Source organism: Schistocerca nitens, chromosome 8, assembly GCF_023898315.1.
Source record: "Schistocerca nitens isolate TAMUIC-IGC-003100 chromosome 8, iqSchNite1.1, whole genome shotgun sequence".
Classification (NCBI taxonomy): Eukaryota; Metazoa; Arthropoda; class Insecta; order Orthoptera; family Acrididae; genus Schistocerca; species Schistocerca nitens.
The window spans coordinates 274,588,806-274,611,989 of NC_064621.1; the positions used below are offsets into that span (position 1 = coordinate 274,588,806).

At 39.2% G+C, this 23,184-nt stretch overlaps 1 protein-coding gene across 3 annotated transcripts in view; it reads right to left on the reverse strand.

Annotated features, from left to right (window-relative positions):
• The window catches only part of LOC126198997 (ubiquitin carboxyl-terminal hydrolase 3-like), an 87,215-nt gene that overhangs the window by 24,141 nt on the left and 39,890 nt on the right, over positions 1–23,184 (reverse strand). For all 3 annotated transcript variants that reach the window (XM_049935672.1, XM_049935673.1, XM_049935671.1), the window contains 2 exons: positions 6,579–6,697; positions 6,281–6,474 (listed from right to left, as the gene is read on the reverse strand). In XM_049935672.1, coding sequence (XP_049791629.1) covers positions 6,281–6,474; positions 6,579–6,697 — 313 coding nt within the window. The remainder of the gene's footprint in view (positions 1–6,280; positions 6,475–6,578; positions 6,698–23,184) is intronic.

Here is a 23,184-nt window from a genome sequence, read left to right on the forward strand (position 1 = left end):
CCTTTGTCAACAATACACACACACACACACACACACACACACACACACACAGCTGCAGTCTCAGGCAACTGAAACCACACACAGTCCCGCGTGCGAGTTGCGTTTGCATTTGCGCGCGCACGTGTGTGTGTGTGTGTGTGTGTATTTTTGACAAAGGCCTTAATGGCCGAAAGCTTTATTTGCGACAGTCTTTTCGTTGTGCCTATCTGCGACTCAGCACCTCCACTATATTGTAAGTAGTGACTTTCCTTTTCACAATAGTGTTATATTCCATCCTGAATTTCCCATTGCTTTGGGTAACTAAAATGTAAATGTAAATGCTGTGTGACTAGAGTCTCCCATCAGGTACACCGTTCGCCGGGGGCAAGTCTTTCTATTTGACACCACTTCGACGACTTGCGCGTCAATGGGGATGAAATGATGATTATTAGGACAACACAATACCCAGTCCCTGAGCGGAGAAAAATCTCCGACCCAGCCGGAAATCACACCTGGGCCCTTAGGATTGGCATTCCGTTGCACTGACCACACAGCTACCAGGGGCGGACTTTGGGTAACTGATAGTTCTGAACATCACGTACTGCAAATATAAAAAGTTACAGACATCCTTTTTCCAAGTGGTCCTGTAAGAAACATCTGGCAGATTCACATTCCCACCTAAACCTTAGGATTTAGCAGTACAGTAGTTCCTACCAATTTAATACTTTATTGAGAGTCCCTGAAATGGGACTATTTCGTAGCACTAAATACAGAACTTAAGCTGCAAAACATTAATATGGCAGCTGTTTATTTCAGCCACTAATACGAAAGCATTTTGCTCAAATTTGTAACACACTGCAAAAATCTTATGCGAGTTTCTATGTATTTCGTAATTAGTATGCTCCAAAATGTGGAATTCTATGTTATGATTCAAAGAACATGTCCCATACCTTGTTCATGTCCTATGTGAGGATGGCTTATGCCAATATTGCACATTAAAAGATCTGTTTTTCAAATCTAGGACGACACTCCAACTACTGACAGTAAAGCTGTTATGAATCCCAAGGTTGGTTTGAGCAACACACTGCTTTACTAAACTTTATCCTATTAGAGGTGCTATGCTGCTCTCTTATTTAAATAGTATTACCTTGTGAACCTGGGGCCTACAGTTTAACATGGACTCCAAACCACAGTGCAACTCTACATTTTTTCATATTAACAATCATTGCCAGAGGTGAAAAAAGTGATAGGTGACAGAAAAATCCTTCAGCCACTCATGCTGGAAAAAAAGGCAACAAATGTTAGCCAAAGAACCCTAGACAGAGGCCAACAGGCAATATAACCACAGCCTATTTAAGATACTGTCAAACTACTGCAGTTCACAAGCAAAGATTTTACCTAGTTAGTGTATAAACTCTTTTTTTTTCACGTTATATAGGTCTCAAAAAATATGCATACAATAACTTGAACAAAATTGTGCATATTTCTAACACCAGGAGAGATTTGGACTGCCATTTGGCTAAGTGTTTCTTTTAAGTTGTAGATAATAGCCTCATTAGTGGGGATCAAACTGTATAAAAAAATTGGCTTGTTATTTATGGGGAGCTACTTTGAGGTACGATTTAACTAAGTCCTTTCAAATAAGTATGTTATCTTATCAGTTTTTCCATATCAGAATAAATAGTTCATACCTAATTTATGATTGTTATTCCATGGAGCGTCCACTAGTTTTTTGTGACAAATTAAATATATGGCCATAGTCCAAAACACCTCTTATTAGTATTGTGTCCTCTAAGGACAAACCAAACATACAACATATACAGCAACCATAGCAAGAGGGTCACCTGAACAGACCCATACCTACATCTATACTCTGCAAACCACCATAAAGCGTATAGTAGACAGTACGTCCCGTTGTACCAGTGATTAGAGTTTCTACCCATTCCATTCACGTATGGAGCACTGGAAGAATAAATGACTGAATGCCTCTATGCATGCTACAATTATTCAAATCTTATCCTCACGATCCCTTTGTGAGTGATATGTAAGGGACTGTAGTATATTCCTAGAGTTATCATTTAAAGCCAGTTCTTGAAACTTTGTTACTAGACTTTCTTGGGATAGTTTATACCTAAATAGATAAGGAAGTAACTAGGACTCAAAAGTCAACCTTTGTGATGGACTAAAATACAAGGTGATTCAAAAAGAATACCACAACTTTAAAAATGTGTATTTATTTAAAGAAACATAATATAACCTTCTGTTATACATCATTACAAAGAGTATTTAAAAAGGTTTTTTTTCACTCAAAAACAAGTTCAGAGATGTTCAATATGGCCCCCTCCAGACACTCGAGCAATATCAACCCGATACTCCAACTCGTTCCACACTCTCTGTAGCATATCAGGCGTAACAGTTTGGATAGCTGCTGTTATTTCTCGTTTCAAATCATCAATGGTGGCTGGGAGAGGTGGCCGAAACACTATATCCTTAACATACCCCCATAAGAAAAAATCGCAGGGGGTAAGATCAGGGCTTCTTGGAGGCCAGTGATGAAGTGCTCTGTCACGGGCTGCCTGGCGGCCGATCCATCGCCTCGGGTAGTTGACGTTCAGGTAGTTACAAACAGATAAGTGCCAATGTGGTGGCGCTCCATCCTGCTGAAATATGAATTGTTGTGCTTCTTGTTCGAGCTGAGGGAACAGTCAGTTCTCTAACATCTCCAGATACTGTAGTCCAGTTACAGTAGCACCTTCGAAGAAAAAGGGACCAAAAACTTTATTGGCTGAAATGGCACAGAAAACGTTCACCTTAAGTAAGTCACGTTCATACTGAGTTGTTTCCCGCGGATTCTCAGTGCCCCATATACAGACATTGTGACGGTTGACTTTCCCGTTAGTGTGGAAAGTTGCTTCATCACTAAACACAATCTTTGAAACGAAAGATTCATCTGTTTCCATTTGAGCAAGGATAAAATCACAGAAATCGATTCTTTTTAATCTTATCAGCTGCAGACAGTGCTTGAACCAATTTCAGACGATAAGGTTTCGTAACTAACCTTTTTCATAGGACTCTCCATACAGTTGATTGTGGAATTTGCAGCTCTCTGCTAGCTCTGCGAGTCGATTTTCCTGGGCTGCGAACAAATGCTTGCTGGATGCGTGCTACATTTTCATCACTCGTTCTCGGCCGTCCAGAACTTTTCCCTTTGCACAAACACCCATTCTCTGTAAACTGTTTATACCAACGTTTAATACACCACCTATCAGGAGGTTTAACACCATACTTCGTTCGAAATGCACGCTGAACAACTGTCGTCGATTCACTTCTGCCGTACTCAATAACACAAAAAGCTTTCTGTTGAGCGGTCGCCATCTTAGCATCAACTGACGCTGACGCCTAGTCAACAGCGCCTCAAGCGAACAAATGTACAACTAAATGAAACTTTATAGCTCCCTTAATTCGCCGACAGATAGTGCTTAGCTCTGCCTTTTGTCGTTGCAGAGTTTTAAATTCCTAAAGTTGTGGTATTCTTTTTGAATCACCCTGTATAATGCGGATGTGTGTCACCGGAAGTTGTGGTTTAAAGTGATTAAGCACCGATCTTGAGAGCTCACAAACTCCTGTATACTTTATAACAGAGTAACAGACTGATCTCTTATGACTCCCATTTTATGGCAGCTTCCATCCAGGAGGAGGTGAGATCCTCCTTACTCGTCTTTGCATAGGCCACAGCCATATAACGCATGGCTTTATGCTCTGGCAAGAAGACCCTCCAATGTTTTGTGCTTGTGGTGTACAGGTCACCGTGCACCACATTTTACTAGACTGTTTTATTTTCAGACTGAATGGCAGCAGCTGAACTGCCGAAAAATTTGCCTTGTATTTTAAATGACAACTGAATGTGATATGGCTTTCAAGGCTTTGGAAATTGTCCTCACTGCTTCCTAAAACTTTAGGGCAATGTTTTTAATGTGGTATCTGGGTAGCTTGCTCATCCATGCCATTTTTGTAACTGATCAGCCAACCAGATACTCCTCTGCAAATCTGCCTTAGCTTTCCTCTCGTCTTACTTAGATTTAGTAAAGAGTTTTAAAACATCTGAACACCATCTTCCATGATGTGAGAAAGCGTGACTGTGGGTGATCATGGGAGATATTTTATCTCAAATTGCTTTTCATCTCTTTCCTCACATTTTCTCCATTTTAACTACATGTTTTTCTACTAATTTGTGTGTGTGTGTGTGTGTGTGTGTGTGTGTGTGGGCGTGTGCGCAAGCATGCATTTGTTGATAACCCCATCATTGAGCACACACACACACACACACACACACACACACACACACACACACACACACACACACACACACACACGATGATACTCGGTAGGTCAAATAAGGTTTGGGCTGAAAATTTGCAAAGTTTTCAGTTTTGTCTATATGAATTTTGACAACTTTTACTCCTTAAATTTTTTACTTCCACCAGCATTTTGCAATACTATATTTACATGGAAGTAACAAATGGTTGAATGTTTCATAATACTATCTTACTGGCATGTTTGTTCCTCAACAACAGTACTACTGCTACAAATACCAACAGCACACCGCAACACTGACTACATACTTTACTATAATATTACACTTTCCATATCATTACTGTTATACACTGTTTGCAATGGGCATATGCAATATAATAATGGCCCAAAACCTTCTGCATACTACATCCTACTAAAGATTCAAAATGTTAATTTTGAGTAAATAGATACCCCAAAGTTGATCGACAGTAATTTCAGATAATAAGCTTCCACCAATAGAGACATACAATGCACCAATGACGAATCTGCACAGGACGACATTTATGAGAGCTGCACCACGCACAGGTAGGAGGAAATCTGACGACACGACCCGCCAAGGAAGGTCCGACTTACACTCGCAAATTCCGGATGGAAATACTGACCAGTTGTACTGTACGTCACATATACCACCCTCTATGGACTCGTGGCTAAGCTGAGTAATAACAGTATCAGTTTAGAAGTGAGGGGATCTTGCATTTACTATATTTCTTAGCTTTTGTAGTACCACTTGATAACAGCGCTAAATATGGATCGAGCCATGATTTTCTTGATGCACAAGCAATCTATGACTTGAAAACTGGGTTTACTTCGTATGAAAATGATGTATGGATGTTTTGCTACCTGCCTGTGACTGGTGCTGCCTTCTGTTGTCAATTTATACAATTATTGCCAAAGGAACATTAGCAAACGTAACAGCTGTTGTCACCAATGGTTGAGCCGGTACGTGATAGCACTAACATAATTTCACGCATTTACTTATTCGGTTTCGGTTTCCCAGTGTGCTGTAATTCTGCTGCAACGTCACTTTTGTCATGCAATTTATCAAATGACCAAGAAATTTTGGATGCTCAAGAGAAAGAAATTGCTCAATAACTCACCTCACCCATTTTCTTGAAGAATAATTATACAATGCCACGATTTTAAAATACACGATCTATTAAATAACTAAAGTAAATATGAAAACTAAATCAATACTCCCAGTCTTTTATCAGTATGTATTACTCTTGAAGATATACCACTTACACATGTACCAGTGAAACTTTAAATAAAGGCTTAAATGGCCGTTTTATACATCTGCCATGCTTCTAAGTTGTCAGTTTTCAAAGTGTTAAAAAGATCTTCAACATGAAGTTCCAAACAACTCACTACAGTAACAAATAATTCACACAGAAAATCTGTACACCGAATCTACAACCAAGTAAGAATGGAACATTACATAGCACGTAACAGAAACAAAGTAGAGAATTATATGAAACATTCAAGAACAGTAAATAATTGATCACTATATAGTACTGTTAGAAATGGATCATACTTTGTCAACATGTGACAGAAAGAGAGAGGAAGGAAGATGTGAGGGCGGAAGACAGAAGCAAATAGGAGAGTTTGCTCAACAGTCGGGTATAAGCTGAAGTAAGGAATTACTTTTGTAACTTTAAAACTCTTGTTGTGTGTGTCATGTTCCCATCTACCAAGACACATGAAGATTCATACTTCCATCTTCTGCAAAATCATTATTCCAACGTTTCCCTTACTTCTTTGTTTTTTTTTCAACCTTTAAGATCCTAAACATGAATATTTGTCATTAGTCGATGTAGAAAATTGTCAAATCTGTTTCCTATTTCCTGTTTGAAACGTTCATAATTGTCAAAGAAATCCAATATAGAAGTCTTATGTCATGAAAGATAACCCAAAAAAATTACTACTGAGGATGTTTCATTGTAATACTCACCCAGATCCATGATGGACAATAACAGCAGCCAAATCATATAAGTTGCTACCACTTCCCGATCTACGGGTATCGTGCAGATTGCTCAGCACATACTGTGACATGTCTAACGCAGTAACAGGAAATGATATATTTGTATCTATTTTCGTTCTGAAAAAGTTATGCCATCTAAATCTCTTCAAATGAAGACACAACACCTGGAAAACATATATGCACTTTCTGTAAAATCAAACTGTTATTCATTTTAATGTAAATTTATTTTTTCAGCAAAGACAAATGAAGAAATTGCTCCTACACTTACATTTGGTAGCCGATGAATCCAGAAGCGTTTTGTTGACCGTTGTTTGCTCTTGCAAGTGCTACAGTAATACAGCTCAGTTTCAGCCAGTTCTTCAACTTCTATAAAACTTTTTAAACAATCTGAAATAAAAACAACCTCTTCAATATTAGAATCGTAAAATCAGAAAACAAAATGGACAAGTCCAATAAAAATTTTCGTTAAAATGATTGTTAACTTTTCATCCACTTAATAAAGCATGTAGAGACCTTAGCAAGTCTTGCAAATGATTGCTTACATCTCTTTTCATTTATTTAATGTGTGGGTTTACCATTTATGTGATATATTAGCAACAAGTGTAATGCAGCACACATTTCATTATGGGGATGTTGAAGATTATTACTCTGCAGTGTGGAATTATTGTGGCTGGATCTTAGCGAGGAGGGACCTAGGGACCTGTTTTAATAATGACATTCCAGAACTTACACTCAGTGAGTACAAAGTGTCACACAGAGGTTTTGCGGCACGGCACGCTCCTTTCTACCGCCCTGCCAGTGTCCAGCTATGTTCATTTGTCTAGCTAAAAGCTGTAGCAGAAAATACTAGAGCACTACTGTCTATTGCAGGTTGCAACATACATGGAATTGTCCGGTAAATGGGATGTGGCTAGCTATTGAAATAAAATTTTTAACTTGGCAATGTACATTTTCAGGTGTATTTTTACGATAAAGATCACAGTTAACACTGTCAAGTCCGTACTAAGTGGCAACACAATGTAAAGTTCACACGCACACCACAATCACACACGTAGCCAGTTTATGGTATTTACAACCGTTACTGAAGTTAATAGAGTTCACCGGATCGTTTAGTTATGAAAATGCTCGCTCAAATGTTGTGCACTCTGCTCTACACGTAATACCTGTTCCAGTCTTCGATTGTGCAACACGCCACGTGGTTTTAACTAACAGTCAAAAGCAATAATTTTGATATTCCGTCCGAAATTCCACATGACTTCCACTATACCGTTCACTTAAATACACTTTGTACTACTTCACGAACTAGTAATTAGCATTTTTCCGTGATTTTACAGTACTTTCGTCGAAGCTGCTTTCAATGAGATGTTACTAGTTCGAACCCTCAGCCCCGACCCCCCTAGATCACACACAATTTCCTGAAATTATCAATTCATTTGTGTTCTACTCACAATTTATTAGTACCATAAACTGACTGCACATTTAACTATAGTAAATCCCCTGTATAGTTTAACTGGTACTTCGTGAATAAACAAAAGAATTTTCATTTACTTCTGTTCTTCTTCACTCGTACAACACTCACACTGCTAATTACTACACATATAAAACAATTATAATTATGCAAATACATTACATATTAATCGAACATAACTTTACAACATTGTTTTGACTGCGACTGCTAGCACTGTCCGTCAACTGCTGACCTCTGCCGCCTACAACTACGTGCAGCTCTGTAACTCAGGTCCATGTCAGCTGGTGACATCTGTCGATGACTCATGCCTATAACGATATCGTCCTAACAAGTGACAGGAGCGATGCGAAGGCGCTACGCCTCAGTTTGTCTTCCGAAAGAGATCAATCACAATAAGAAAATTGATTTTCTGCACTTTTTCTAAGGCATACAGCAACCACAATGTTTCAGTGTATTTATCATCCTTCATCATTTGTCTTCACAATTACAGATAAAATAACCCATTCTGTAAACAGATACAAGCTACCTCCACCGAAAAATCTTATTGTGGATTTGTAACAATGTGCAGAATGTTGAAATGAATACTGTAGTTTCTCGTATCCCAGCCAAGTGCGTTGAAAGGCATGGACCTTGATAACAGCCACTACACAGTGCTGCTATAATTTGCGAGCACAGCTGTCGTCACTCCAGTGCTGTGTAGAGCTGTCCTACCAGACTATCAGCACTGCCCTTTAAAGCCAGCAGCACAGAGCTCAGTCAGTCAGTTGTGATTTCACAGTACTCTAATACTGATCTTGCTACAAATCGCTGTGTCTGGTTCTGGATTCACTATGTCTTAAGTTTCAATCTTGGTTTACTCGTTGGACTCCACTGTGTCACATGGTTATTTGTCCTTCTCTGTTGTTGTCTTTCAGTTTACTTTTAGCAAATTGCTGGTGATGCCCTCAGCCAGTCAACCAGTCCCTGCAGATTCCCAAGTCGTTCCTGGTCTTGACAGATTCTGGTCACTACAGCTGGCAACAAGATAAAAGGACAGCAGTGTCCCTTGAGTACCAAACTTGTGGAGCAGCAACAGCTGCTACTGCAGCAGCAACTGCAACAAGAACAGCATCAGCAGCTGCAGCAAGAGCAAACTGCATTTCTCCTTCTCCATCAGGAAACTCAGCTTTTGAAGCATCAACTGCAGGTTCCATAAAATGGTGGTTGCTCCTCAGGCAGAGCCACCCACCTGTGTTTCCATCTATTAACGAGACCTATGAGTATTAGGACGTGTATTTGCAACAACAGAAACAGCACTTTGCTATTTTTCAGAGTGCAGATGGTGCTCTCCAATGGTTGCTTGCTCTACCTTTCCTGGGCTACCCCAGAGAAGTTTTTCTCAGTAAAGAAGTTGGTTCAACTCTCTAATCCTGCTGCATCATTTTTTGAGGATATATGTTCCTTGCTTTCAAATTATTGTTTACAACAATTTCATGCGGTCACTCCGTGTCTCGAATTTTGCAAGGACTGAGTTGTCATTTTGATTTCACTTGTGTAAACCTGGCTTGCAAAACTTCATAGTTACTTCTTTGATTCATGATGCAGTGGTCCAAACGGCTCCTGATCTGGAAGTATCCACAGAAGCCTTCAAACTGGAAAACCATTCCTTGGACGATTTTTTGAAAACCGCGTATTCTTCTGAGATAATACAGGCAGTAAATTAACAAGTCATGACACGAACCCACATAGGAACAGTCTAGCTGTCGCCTCAGGGGCAGAACACCCTTAAGTCCTTTTCCCGATGGCAGCATCACAATTCATCAATTCCAGACCTGACAATAGCCTCTGAACAGCCACTCACACCCCATCAGCATAAGCAGTAGGGCCTCCCGTCATGACTGACAGCTTCACATCAATCCGTGTGCAAACTGTACAGATTGTTAGATGCACCCCACATGTTGTGGGGAAGATGGACATTTCTGGTCAGTCTGTCTAAAACAATTGGGACAGTCTGATCCTGTTCCCTATATGCATCAAAGAACAGTAAACCAACTTCAGGCAGTTGTTCCCCAGGGCAATTCTTCCACTACTAAGTTGTTTATCTACCTCACGACTGTGGATGACTATTTCCAGGTGAACACAAGAGCTAATGTTTCCTTGACAAACCTCCGTATGCTTTTCTGCGGTTCCCTGGCTTGACGCCACCCTACCATACATTGGTGACATATGGTGATAGTTCATGTCGCCTCCATAGTCGATTCACGATCACTGCTGCATACAAAAAGGTCACTCTACTGTCAATAGTCACTTGGCTGGTAATGTTTTCAGTCTGGATACCTTCTAGCTGTTTGGATTCTGCAAAACTTACGAGACCTCATCTCAGACATGGACCTCTGTGCCACCTTTGTGCATCTATTCGCGCCTGGCCTGGGATGCACTACAGACAGATTTCCAGGCTTGTACCTCCTGATGTCCAGACGAGGTAGCATGTTTCTGCCAGGCGCATCCTCTTCCTCTCTCCTTGCGGACAGCCATGAAGCACCAACTCAATTGCCTCCACAAGGCTGGAGTGATTGAAACTGTTAAAACCAGAGTTTGGGCCATACCACAGGTAAGACGATCAAAGCCCAGGCACAGGTGGAAAGCTACTCCAGTCCACGTCAAGAGGCTCCTCACGAATCTAGTTGGAAGTGAATATTTTTCTGAGATAGACCTTGCCAACAGGTATATACAGGCATTGCTGCATAAGGAATCGGCAACACATTATGGCCATTAACATCCCCTTTGGCTTATATTAATACAAGTGCTTGGCTTTTGGGATCTCTTCTGCTCCTGCAGTCTCCTAGAGGTATTTGGAACAGTTAACCATGTCCATCCCCACTTGTACAGGAGGACTACCTGTGCAAACTTTGTACCCTCTTTACTAAGATGAGTGATGTGGGGCTCAAGTGCCGCTTTCACAAATGGCAGATTTTTCAGGAGCAAGTTGAGTACTTTGGGCACTTGCTAACAAATACAGGATCCAGCCCTCTGACTGCAAATTTTCTGCTATTCAGTCTTGACACTGCTCCCAAAACTTAGAGGAACTGCAGCCTGATTTTGGGGATGGTTAATTATTATTCCATGTTTCTCTCACAAGTGCCTCACATATGTGTCATCTCAACCAGCTGCAGAAGAAGGGCATTTAAGTACAGGTGGTCAGTTGCCTATGAGCACATTTTCTCACAGCTGAAACGTGCACTGCACTCAGTGCCCCACTCTATGCCCTTTTCTCCATTACATCCCCTGGTTTTTCCCACTGATACTTCTTCCTGTGGCACTGGTGTATAGGAATATTGATGTTACTGAGCAAAGACACTGGTACCCACTCAAAAGAACTACTCGCATACATAAAAATAAGCATTGGGCATTACCTTTGCCATTAAGAAGTACCATGTTTACCTGTTTGGAACCAAGTTAACCCTCATTACTTATCACTAAGCACTGGTAGCACCCTTTGGGCTATACTCCAGAGGGGACGGCACAACAGTTCCAGCATTGTGGACTTTTCAACTCCTGCAATTATATCATTAGATACAAGCCCACAGAACCACACAAAAATGTGGATGCCCTCTCTCATCTGCCCTCAGGACCCAACCTGGGATTGGACCAACAGGACATCTGTTTCCACATCGACATGGAACAGCAGCATGTCTTTGACAGGTTTTCCATTACTCTAATGCTGTTGTACATGTTGTGACCCCATCTTACAGCATGTCATGTACTATGAGCTCCATAGGTGGCACACGTATTTTTTGAAGACCACCAATCCACAACAACCGACCTGAGCTAGCCTCTCCCTGACCATTTGTCAGTTTTCTCCTATATTCTGCTGCTTGACGTGGATGTTGATACTCACCATCTACCCTGTGCCCTTATGTTTTTAATTCCTTCATCGTGGACATCGGGATATGTCGCAGATGAAACCCCTTATGCAAGGCGACATGCCTAATGGCCAGGACTGAACACAAGATGTGGAGGCCATGGAGTGCAGCTGTTCTGCTTGCGTCTGGAACCAGTCTACGCCTCTCCAGTCTCTCAACCCTTGGCCCAGACCCCTGCCGCTCCTGGAACTGCGTTCACCACCTCAACTTTGCTGGCCCTCCTCCTCCTTCTGGGGGGGGGGGAGTTACCCCAGCCCATTAAGTTTGTAAGCCCGCCAAAAGGATGGACATTGACGACAACAACAGCCACTAGATGGCACTGCTATGTCCTGTGAGTGCTGCTGCCACTGCTGCGGCAAAAAATGTAGAGAAATGCCCGTCCTAGCAGCCTATCAGCACTCCCAAGTACCCTTTCAAGCCAGCAACACAGACACTCAGTCAACCAGTCGTGATTTCATTGTGGTTGAGTACTGATCTCATTACACATTGCTGTCTGTTTTTGGATTTCCTGTGTCTTAGGTTCTGATCTTGTCTCATTCTTTGAACTCGTTCTTCCACCATGTCATCAACGTTGTTTGTCCTTCACAGCTGTTGTCTTTCCGTTTACTCTCAGCAACTCAATTTTGACACCTTCGGGTTGCTGGCCAGTCCCAGCAGAGTCAAGAGTTGTTCCCAGTCTTAATAGATTCCAGTCACAATATAGCTGCCACTAGTTATAATAGAGAACGAATATACCCAAAAAACAAAGTTGCTGTGACTTACCAAACGAGAAAGCACTGGTAGATACACACAATAAAAAACACACAAACACATACACAAATTTCAAGCTTTCGCAACCCACAGTTGCTTCATCAGGAAAGAGGGAAGTAGAGGGAAAGACGAAAGGATGTGGGTTTTAAGGGAGAGGGTAAGGAGTCATTCCAACCCCGGGAGCAGAAAGACTTACCTTAGGGGGATAAAGGGACAGGTATACACTCGCGCACGCACACACACACACACACACACACACATATCCATCCGCACATATACAGACACAGGCAGACATATGTAAAGGCCAGCGCTTTCTTGTTTGCTAAGTCACAGCATCTTTGTTTTTTGAATATTTTTTTTTTTCCCCATGTGGAATGTTTCTCTTTATTTTATTCAGAACAAAAATACCGTTACATTATTGCTTCCTCTCTTGAATAAAATAAAGTTTGTGATGAAGTGAAGAATATTAGAGTTTAACATCCTGTCAATGTCAAGATTGGAGACTGAGCATACACCCAGATGGAGCAATGATGCGGAAGGAAATGTGACACCATCGCATCTTGTGGTTAATGGCAGGAACTCTAATTGCTCTGCATGACATTGAGGTATGGCATTGAAAAAACAATACATACTATCTGTGTACTCACATCTAGTACCCATTTGCCATTGAACAGTCATCAGAGTTTAATGTAATGAAACAAACTATGAAATTATCTGCTCAGAAACGCAACCCAAAAATAACTGAAAAGTGTGGAGTTTTTCTTAATTCTAATCTTACATTATACCACAAATAGTCATTCACAGCACATTATGGCAGTTTCCTGTCCCTCCTCACAAACTGTAACTAGATAGTTACAGTAAAACGTAACAGAACAGATCTAAACAATATGTTTGCATAGTCATGTGGGAGTGTGGTCACAGTTACAAAAAGGTAAAAGATAACACGAGGGAATGTGAGGAATTACCAATACCTTATTAATCAACTCTACGAACATGGAACAAGAAAGTGAAAGAGGATGATTCAACAGTAGTCATGTACTGTGACAAGGAGAACAACGGGAGCATAAAAACACATAGTAGAAAGTGAAATCAACTGAGTCACCATTTTATGGATGAAGTAGCACTGTATCTAGAATTAGTTCGATTCATTTGTTTATATCACTATGTTCTTCAGATCAAATAAGTAGATACAAGACACACACATTAACCATGAAGCAGTAGTTAGAAACAGAACTCTGTACACTATACTAGAGATAAACTATCACTACACTAAGTTAGGGATATATTTTAATAATAATATTCTAAATTTAGTACCAATTTTTTTTTTTCTCCTCGTTAACTGTTGAAGCATTTCGGGGCTACAACTCCACTTTCAAGGATTGTACACACATAATGCAGGTTAAATCTGATGCTGTTTTTCACTCAACAGCAGCAGGAGGACACAGTTGTTTGTTTTGCAAGGAAGATGTCTCAGGCAGGATTAAAGAAAGAAATAAAACACAGTCCCGTAACAAATTATCTGTATTTGACCTCCTAACATCTGTCTTCTGCACTGCTGAAGCACTTCCACATTTGCACTTCCATCTTGAAAGATTTAGCATGTTTATGACAGTACTATATGAAGCAAGCAATAAATGTTTAACTTATGTTACACAATTATTATTATTCCCTTTTCTACAGATGGACAAACTAAAATTTAGAGGAGTGACAGTTATTTTTTTGGTTCACATTCACATTCAGCATGGTGCCAAAGTATGATTGGCACATCACAACAAAACCACAGAAGAGTACAGTGACACCAGAACGGCACGCACGCGCGCGTGTTGAGATTTTTGTGCCTGAGGGTGCTATATATGGCAGAGTGAGAGACCTTTATTGATGTGTGGAATACTGGTTGCTGTAATGAAGATGAGTTGCCATTTTATATTTATGACGTAAATTTACAGACAAGGCTGACATATTTTCAGGTATGGTAAATCATGTGCCTATGAAAGAAACTTTGACAGTCTGGGCATATGATATTGTAAACACCTGGTTCCTTATGTTGTTAAAACTGCAAGGAAGGACATGGTTTATTTTAATTTTTGTGTAATAGCTGATTTTAATACCATATCTTTTTAACTGATTAGAAATTTTATGTTTTCCAATGAATGGAACAATAACAGTTTTCCTCTTCAGTTGGCCAGGAGTCGTTTACAAGCAGTCTTCATGTCTTTGCAAGTATCATTCTTCCCTCAAAGCTGTATCTCAACTGACTCCTGTTGTTACTACATACTTCACTTTGTCCAGACATCTCTTTCTTGATCCTCTTACCAGTCCTTCAACCAATCACATCTGGGTATAGTCTCTTTCTTTTCACCCCTTTGTTAGTCATGGCCAAACCATCTCAAATAGGCTCTTGTCAGTTTTTCTTTCAAGGATTGCACACTCCAGCTTCTTCTTTTATTTTTTCATTTTCTGAACAATCACTGATAAGAACATTTCTGCTGTTCACTGTTTGTACTCTACCTACTTGGTTGTTATGCTGGTTTCTTGGCAGGAATGGAATACTAAAATATTGTTTTAGTGTCAGTTGGTAACAAATGCATTGTTTTTATTTCTACTTGTTTCCTTTTCCACATTATTGAGGAGGCTATCAATTGTGTGTGGTAAATATTCATTATTTGTGACTATTTGTCGATTAATACAATTTCATTACGAAAATCATGTTGTGCCATTGGGATGTTCACAGCCTTATTAGCCACACTTCTGATCCCGCTAGTTTATTCTATCTATAACTGTATTCTTTCCTTATAGAATGAAAATAGGTGTGTGTGTGGGGGGCGGGGGTTTCCTACTATATCTGATAAAGGCAATGCAACTGTTGGAATGTTGAGGTGATTGACTATTTACAAAAAACAGATTTTTCCACAGTTTCCACACAGTGTTTCCTAATGCAGAACAAAGAAACAATGAAGAACAAAATTTTCCTCTTCACAGCTCAAGAAACTAAAGCACCTTTGTTTTGATAGACCAACCCAAACTGTATAAAGAAGGAGTCCATATTATACTTGTAGTAAATTCCTGAACAAGCTCAACATTCCCATAAAAACTGTTCTACAATGAAGAAGAGCTACACCTTTGGACACAGTAGATCCACCAAAAACAACAGAGAATTCACTCGTATAACATCCCGTCCGTTAAGTCTGCCTTGAGCTGGGGTTCGGGGTGACTTTCTGAACTCTACCCCTTTTCCTGAACCTCTCCAGTCCTTTTCCTTCACTTCCTCTTCCTTTCCCCTCAACCCTTTTGCCAGATGAAGGGGCACTGGCTCTGAAAACTTGTATAAGCAAAACCTTTTTTTACAAGTTCTCCTGCCACCACTTGGTGAGGAGATTTTTTTTAACTATCCAATTATGTAATATATTTTGACAGACGAAATAGATCAACAGGAGATTCTGATAACCAGACTTCACGAAATGAGAAACACTGATCACGAACCAATGCAATCGCAAGGATACAGAATTTACAAGGGAATACCAGGGAAAAGAGCAATTAATCAATGCCTGCAATTCGAAACAGGATTCGTGGTCAACCTCAAAATGATAGATTCCATAATATAATTCAATGCACTATCTCCTAGGCTCTCAACATTAACTATAAAAGCGGCAAATAGAACATACACAATAATAAATGCCCACGCCCCAACTAATGACAAAAATAATAGAAAAGACCGCAGAGAAGATGTGGATGGATTTTGTGAGCTTTTAAATCAGACAGCAACAAACGTCAACAAAAATCACACCAAAATTTTAATTGGAGACTTTAATGCCCAATTAGGAAGCAAAAAGAAATACAGATATGTAATTGGGAAACGGCCAGTACAACGAAGAACACACCAGAATGGCATGAGATTGGTGGATTCTGTAGAAACAAGTGACACGATCTCAAAATCAACATACTTCATGAGAAGACCAAATAAACTTAAAACCTGGAAACACCCAGACTGGGCAAAAGGAGAACGGCAGTTGGATCATGTCTGCATGGATAAGAACTAGCACAAGGAAATCTGCAATGTGAAAGTCCTGAATGGAACTGACACCGGATTAAATCATAACTTGATAAAAATAAAAATTAAATTCACCCCATGGAGAGAGAAAAAATCCCACCCACAAAAGAGGAGAACCTATGACCCTCATAAATTGATAAATAACAAGGCATATGAAGAACAAGCTAGGAATATAAAAATAACAGATGATCTGGATGAAATAATTCACGAATTGAAACAAATAGCTGAACAAGTAGCTCCAATAAATCCTAGGAAAAAACACCAGTGGTGGAAAGACAAATATGATAAAACAGATGAAGATAGACCCCATATCTGGTTAAGGTATCAGAGCCACAGACAGAAGAATCTTACTTGGAACTCACAAAACAAAGAAAGATGACTCAAAAAATATTAAGGAGGGTTAAACATCAAGAAAGCAGAAAGGTGGAAGGAGTATATAGAGGGTCTATACAAGGGCGATGTACTTGAGGACAATATTATGGAAATGGAAGAGGATGTAGATGAAGATGAAATGGGAGATACAATACTGCGTGAAGAGTTTGACAGAGCACTGAAAGACCTGAGTCGAAACAAGGCCCCCAGAGTAGACAACATTCCATTGGAACTACTGACGGCCTTGGGAGAGCCAGTCCTGACAAAACTCTACCATCTGGTGAGCAAGATGTATGAAACAGCCGAAATACCCTCAGACTTCAAGAAGAATATAATAATTCCAATCCCAAAGAAAGCAGGTGTTGACAGATGTGAGAATTACCGAACAATCAGTTTAATAAGCCACAGCTGCAAAATACTAACACGAATTCTTTACAGACGAATGGAAAAACTAGTAGAAGCCGACCTCGGGGAAGATCAGTTTGGATTCCATAGAAATACTGGAACACGTGAGGCAATACTGACCTTACGACTTATCTTAGAACAAAAATTAAGGAAAGGCAAACCTACGTTTCTAGCATTTGTAGACTTAGAGAAAGCTTTTGACAATGTTGACTGGAATACTCTCTTTCAAATTCTAAAGGTGGCAGGGGTAAAATACAGGGAGCGAAAGGCTATTTACAATTTGTACAGAAACCAGATGGCAGTTATAAGAGTCAAGGGGCATGAAAGGGAAGCAGTGGTTGGGAAGGGAGTAAGACAGGGTTGTAGCCTCTCCCCGATGTTATTCAATCTGTATATTGAGCAAGCAGTAAAGGAAACAAATGAAAAATTCGGAGTAGGTATTAAAATCCCTGGAGAAGAAATAAAAACTTTGAGTTTCGCCGATGACATTGTAATTCTGTCAGAGACAGCAAAGGACTTGGAAGAGCAGTTGAACGGAATGGATGGTGTCTTGAAGGGAGGATATAAGATGAACATCAACAAAAGCAAAACGAGGATAATGGAATGTAGTCGAATTAAGTCGGGTGATGTTGAGGGTATTACATTAGGAAATGAGACACTTAAAGTAGTAAAGGAGTTTTGCTATTTGGGGAGCAAAATATCTGATGATGGTCGAAGTAGAGAGGATATAAAATGTAGACTGGCAATGGCAAGGAAATCGTTTCTGAAGAAGAGAAATTTGTTAACATCGAGTATAGATTTAAGTGTCAGGAAGTCTTTTCTGAAAGTATTTGTATGGAGTGTAGCCATGTATGGAAGTGAAACATGGACGATAAATAGTTTGGACAGGAAGAGAATAGAAGCTTTCGAAATGTGGTGCTACAGAAGAATGCTGAAGATTAGATGGGTAGATCACATAACTAATGAGGAGGTACTGAATAGGATTGGGGAGAAGAGGCATTTGTGGCACAACTTGACCAGAAGAAGGGATCGGTTGGTAGGACATGTTCCGAGGCATCAAGGGATCACCAATTTAGTATTGGAGGGCAGCGTGGAGGGTAAAAATCGTAGGGGGAGACCAAGAGATGCATACACTAAGCAGATTCAGAAGGATGTAGGTTGCAGTAGGTACTGGGAGATGAAGAAGCTTGCATAGGATAGAGTAGCATGGAGAGCTGCATCAAACCAGTCTCAGGACTGAAGACAACAACAACAACAACAACAGCAACAAACATCAATATCAAAAAATATACTTTCTATGACAGAAACAAATAGTAAGAACGCATACTCATGAGATTACTACAAAACATTTAGCAAACAACTCCAAAGATATGATCCCCCAACACTAATGCTAAAAGATAAAAACAATACAATGGCCCATAGTGATAAAAGAAATACAGACATTTTAGCAGAAACATTTAACGAATTACTAAATTCAAAGGATCCTCCTGAGCTTCTCGAAATAAACACAAGAACTCCAACAAAAACACCCCACTGACAATTCAGGAAGTCGGCGAAGCTTTGAGTGAGCTCGAGAACTACGAAGCAAGTGGAGAAAATCAAACATTTGCAGAACTCTGGAAATACACAGCAGAACCCATGAAGATGATATTACATCAATGCATAGTTAAAATCTGGGTCGGAGATGAGCTACCAGAACAATGGACTACATCTGTCATACACTCATTACACAAAAAGGAGAAAAACCAAATCCGGACAACTACAGAGGAATTTTCTTATTGGATTGCACACATAAAATATTGTCAAGAATTCTCAACAATCACTGTGAAGATCAACTTGAAAAGAAGCTTGGAGAATATCAAGGAGCATTTAGACCCTGGAGAAGCTGCCCAGATCATCACATTAAAATAAATAATGGATGCCTACAAAAGGAGACAGAAGCACTTAGTCATAACCTTTGTAGACTTCAAAAAAGTTCATGATTGCATCCACAGATCTTCTATGCTGGACATATTAAAAAATTTTGGACGTCATCCCAAATTAATAAAATTGATAAAATTAATCCTTACAAACACCAAGTCCAAAGTAAAATTCGGAGAGAACTATCTGAGCCATTTATGATTAAAACAGGGTTAAGACAAGGACATGATCTTACACCACTGCTCTTCCACTGTGCTCTTGAATACTTGATGAGAGAATGGTACCAAGAGAATCCTAAAAACATAACAACTGGAACCAAGAAAGATGATATAAACCTAAATTATTTGGGAATCACAGATGACTTGGCATTACTAGCTAATAATGTACAAGACGCTAGAAATCAAACAGTGAGCCTGCAAAATATTGCACAAAAAGTAGGACTATAAATATCTTTCGAAAAGACTGAGATGATGGTAACAGGCCCGCTAGTAATAGACCACGAACAGTAGACAACAGAAAAATTAAAACAGTGAAGCAATTTAAATATCTTGGAGAGATTATAACACACAACTTGGATGAAAAACCTGCTCAAAAACTAATATTGTCTACATACAATAAGAAATGTCTATCAATTCAAACAAAATTAAAACACTACACGATGGTGGTTCAGCCAGAGGTAACATACGCAAGCGAGACTCTTCTTGAAGTCACTAAGAAAAACAGAGTCAACAAAACACTAAAAGTAGAGAGAAGAATAGCTAGAACATGCATAAATAAAAAATACCAAAAGGACGGACAATGGTGGATAGTGCCGAATGAAGCAGTGTACAGCGAACTGGAGCCCATCACAGATATTATACATAAAAAGAGGATTTCTTTCTTTGGCCACATAATAAAGACACCAGAAACCAGATTAGCAAGAAAAATTATGCAGAAACTGTGGAATCTGAAGCAACAAGTAGGATGGATCAAGGGAATTAAAGAGGATGTGGGAGAACTATATATAACCTTCGATGATCTGCAAAACAAGACAGAAAATCTCAAGAAACTGAAAGATAAGAAAATAAGATTTAAACCAAAAGTAGACAAACGACACACAATAAAAAGGGTATTTCCCGGTGAGGAAAGACAGGAAACAGCAGAACAAATGAAAAGATACTGGGCAGTTAAGAAAGAACGAAACATGGGCTTCCTGAAGAAGAGGACCAGGAAATGACTGACTAAAGTGGTCCAATGAGGCCGTAAAAGCAAATAATAATAATGTCAGAGAATTCATTCAGTTAGTCAAAGCCTGGTAGATATTCAATGAAGCTAGACTAGTGTCATTTGATATTTTAAATCTAAATGCTAATGCCCCAGTAAAAATTAGGCATCACCAACAAAAATTTAAATAAATTTAAGACAACTGCAGCAACACAAGTTACGGAAATCCAAGCACTTGTGTTGCAACGTCATAATTTTCAGTTTAATAACAAATTGTATGAACTGCCACTTCTTTTGGCCACGGGATTTTGCCTTTTTGGATTGTTAACTGACATTTATATTGATCATTTACAAAAACGCCTTGTTAAAGTCATGTATTTGTTAATGAAATAATTTACTTTTATAGGTATGTCGGTGACATCATAATACTTTTCCACGGCAATGGAACTGAAGCAGTTCCATTCCAACATCAAATTCACCATCGACCATGAGGTACACATGACATTAAATTTCCTACACCTTAACAGTTTGCATAAAAAACAATACGCACCTTCACTTTATACAAAAAGGAAACAGCTACAGCAGATGGCACTATTAACAACAGCTTTTTCCATTCCACTCCCAACAAACTAGAAGCATACGGAAGTATGATTAATAGTGGAGTGAACGTACCAATGGCACAATATGATCACGGTGATGAAATAGTATCGATCAAACAAATATGAACTAATAATGGATATTTAGCACCCACAACTGATCATGCTTGATACCATGACAAAGAATGCAAACAGAAATTAAACAAGACACTTATTAGCAACAGAAACTAAAAATGTTTCACTGGAGGAGCCTCTTAAAAACTGTTGATCACCTCACATAATATGACATTAAAATGAGATGTTACATGAAAAATAAAACAAAGCATGTCCTTCCTCAAAGTTCCGACAAACAGGACAAACACAAGAAACCAGATTTTACTATATTACATGTCCATGTATCACTTTTTATGTAGGTAGGAAGGTACATCATTTGCAAAACAATATAATGAACATTGGTCAGTCCTACATTTAAACATGTACACAAATCTAAAATGGCAACTACCTTGATGACAGCAAACACAACCTGCTATAGGTAACCCCCTCAGGCACAAAATTAAATATACTACAGACACTAGAAATATATACACAACAGATTTTTCAACTCACTGACATGCTGAATGATACGTCTCAAACACACCCCCTTATCCTATTCTCATACTCACTGTCACTTTGCAATAGGTTATTTCAATTCATTTTTGTAAATGAACTTAAATAATATGGGCTCCAGATACTTTTTAATTTTATTTCCTCAATCTATGTAATTGAAATAGTATTAAATTCAGTCCACCACGTCACTGTAATATGAGGTAGATATGTTTCATTTGAGTCATGTGGTCTGCCAAATGTGCTGAATCATTTTGAACTTAAGAGAAAATGTGGAAATTTGTCATAAATGCATGACAAATGTTATGTGGTCATACATAGTAATTTGTTACAACGCTTTACTATATTTTTCTCATTAACCCCACCTGAGACAGTGTTCCTGTAAAACTAACAACTGTGTCATTGTGTTACTGTTAGGTGAAAGGCAGTTGCAATGTTAGTACCCATTATGTATACACATTCTTGAAAGTAAAGTTATAGCTTTGAAATTTGTTGGACAGTAATAAGAAAATAAAAATATTGTCACTGAAGGCATTATATCAGAAGTAAAACAAATCCCTCGAGCAGTTACAGTCACAGACTACTTAATCTCTATCAATAGCATATCAAAACACTTTTATACACCATTTGTGCTTACACAAACTGAAATGAACACAATGGGACTAGGATGAAAAACAATGCACATTAAGAAGTCATCAGCTGTGACCTTTCTACTAAAAAGAAAGAAGAAAAAATAAGATACATACACCAATAATTATTGAAGAACAATAGTTGATTGCATGCTACAAAACTGAAGGTCTGTTTACAAGAAAATATTTTACTTGCACTGTCAATGGCAAATTTCAATTTTTAAATCTAGATCATTATGTAATGTGACAAAAAGTTAACAAGAAACTTTTTAATTTTCATTAACCCTTTCGTGGTTGATGGGTCATATATGTCCCACTAACTTTGAGCGCCAGTTCGAGTGTCGGGATATATGTTACCCAGCTCTGCACGGTGCTGCCATCTAGGGACGACTGTACTGAACCTAAGAAAAATATCGGGACTGCACTGCAAATGCAATAGAGAAGCGGTGACTACTTTTGTTGACTGGCGTGTATATACGGCCGCTGCAATGCCACTTATTTGTGTCATTCTTCAGTTTTCATCATTTCTAACTTTCCAGCGATGTCTGAAGTAAGTAATTCATCTTATTATTAACTTAATAATCATTTTTAGTACAAATACAGTGTGGAATGTACTTCTCAGCGACTGTACTATCTTACAATCGAAATAAAATTAGTGGGACATGTGTGTCCCAGCAGACATTATTTGTAAAGGTTAGCAAGACAATTGATTAATGGGTATTCATCCAGGAAAAAGAGGGAATCAATGCCCACTTTCTTCCTAGCAAAGAGAGGAGTCTCTAGTGTGCCAGATGACGTCTGGCTCGTTAACGTAGGCAAACATGTACCGAAAGACAGTGGCACTAGGAAGCGATGCAGATTCTGCAGCACAAACTCTAAAGAGAAGAGAACAAAAGTTGTTTGCACTGCTTGTGGTGTACCACTCTGTGCCACACCATGTTTTTCCAAGTTTCATGGCATGTAAAGTTTTGTAAGTAT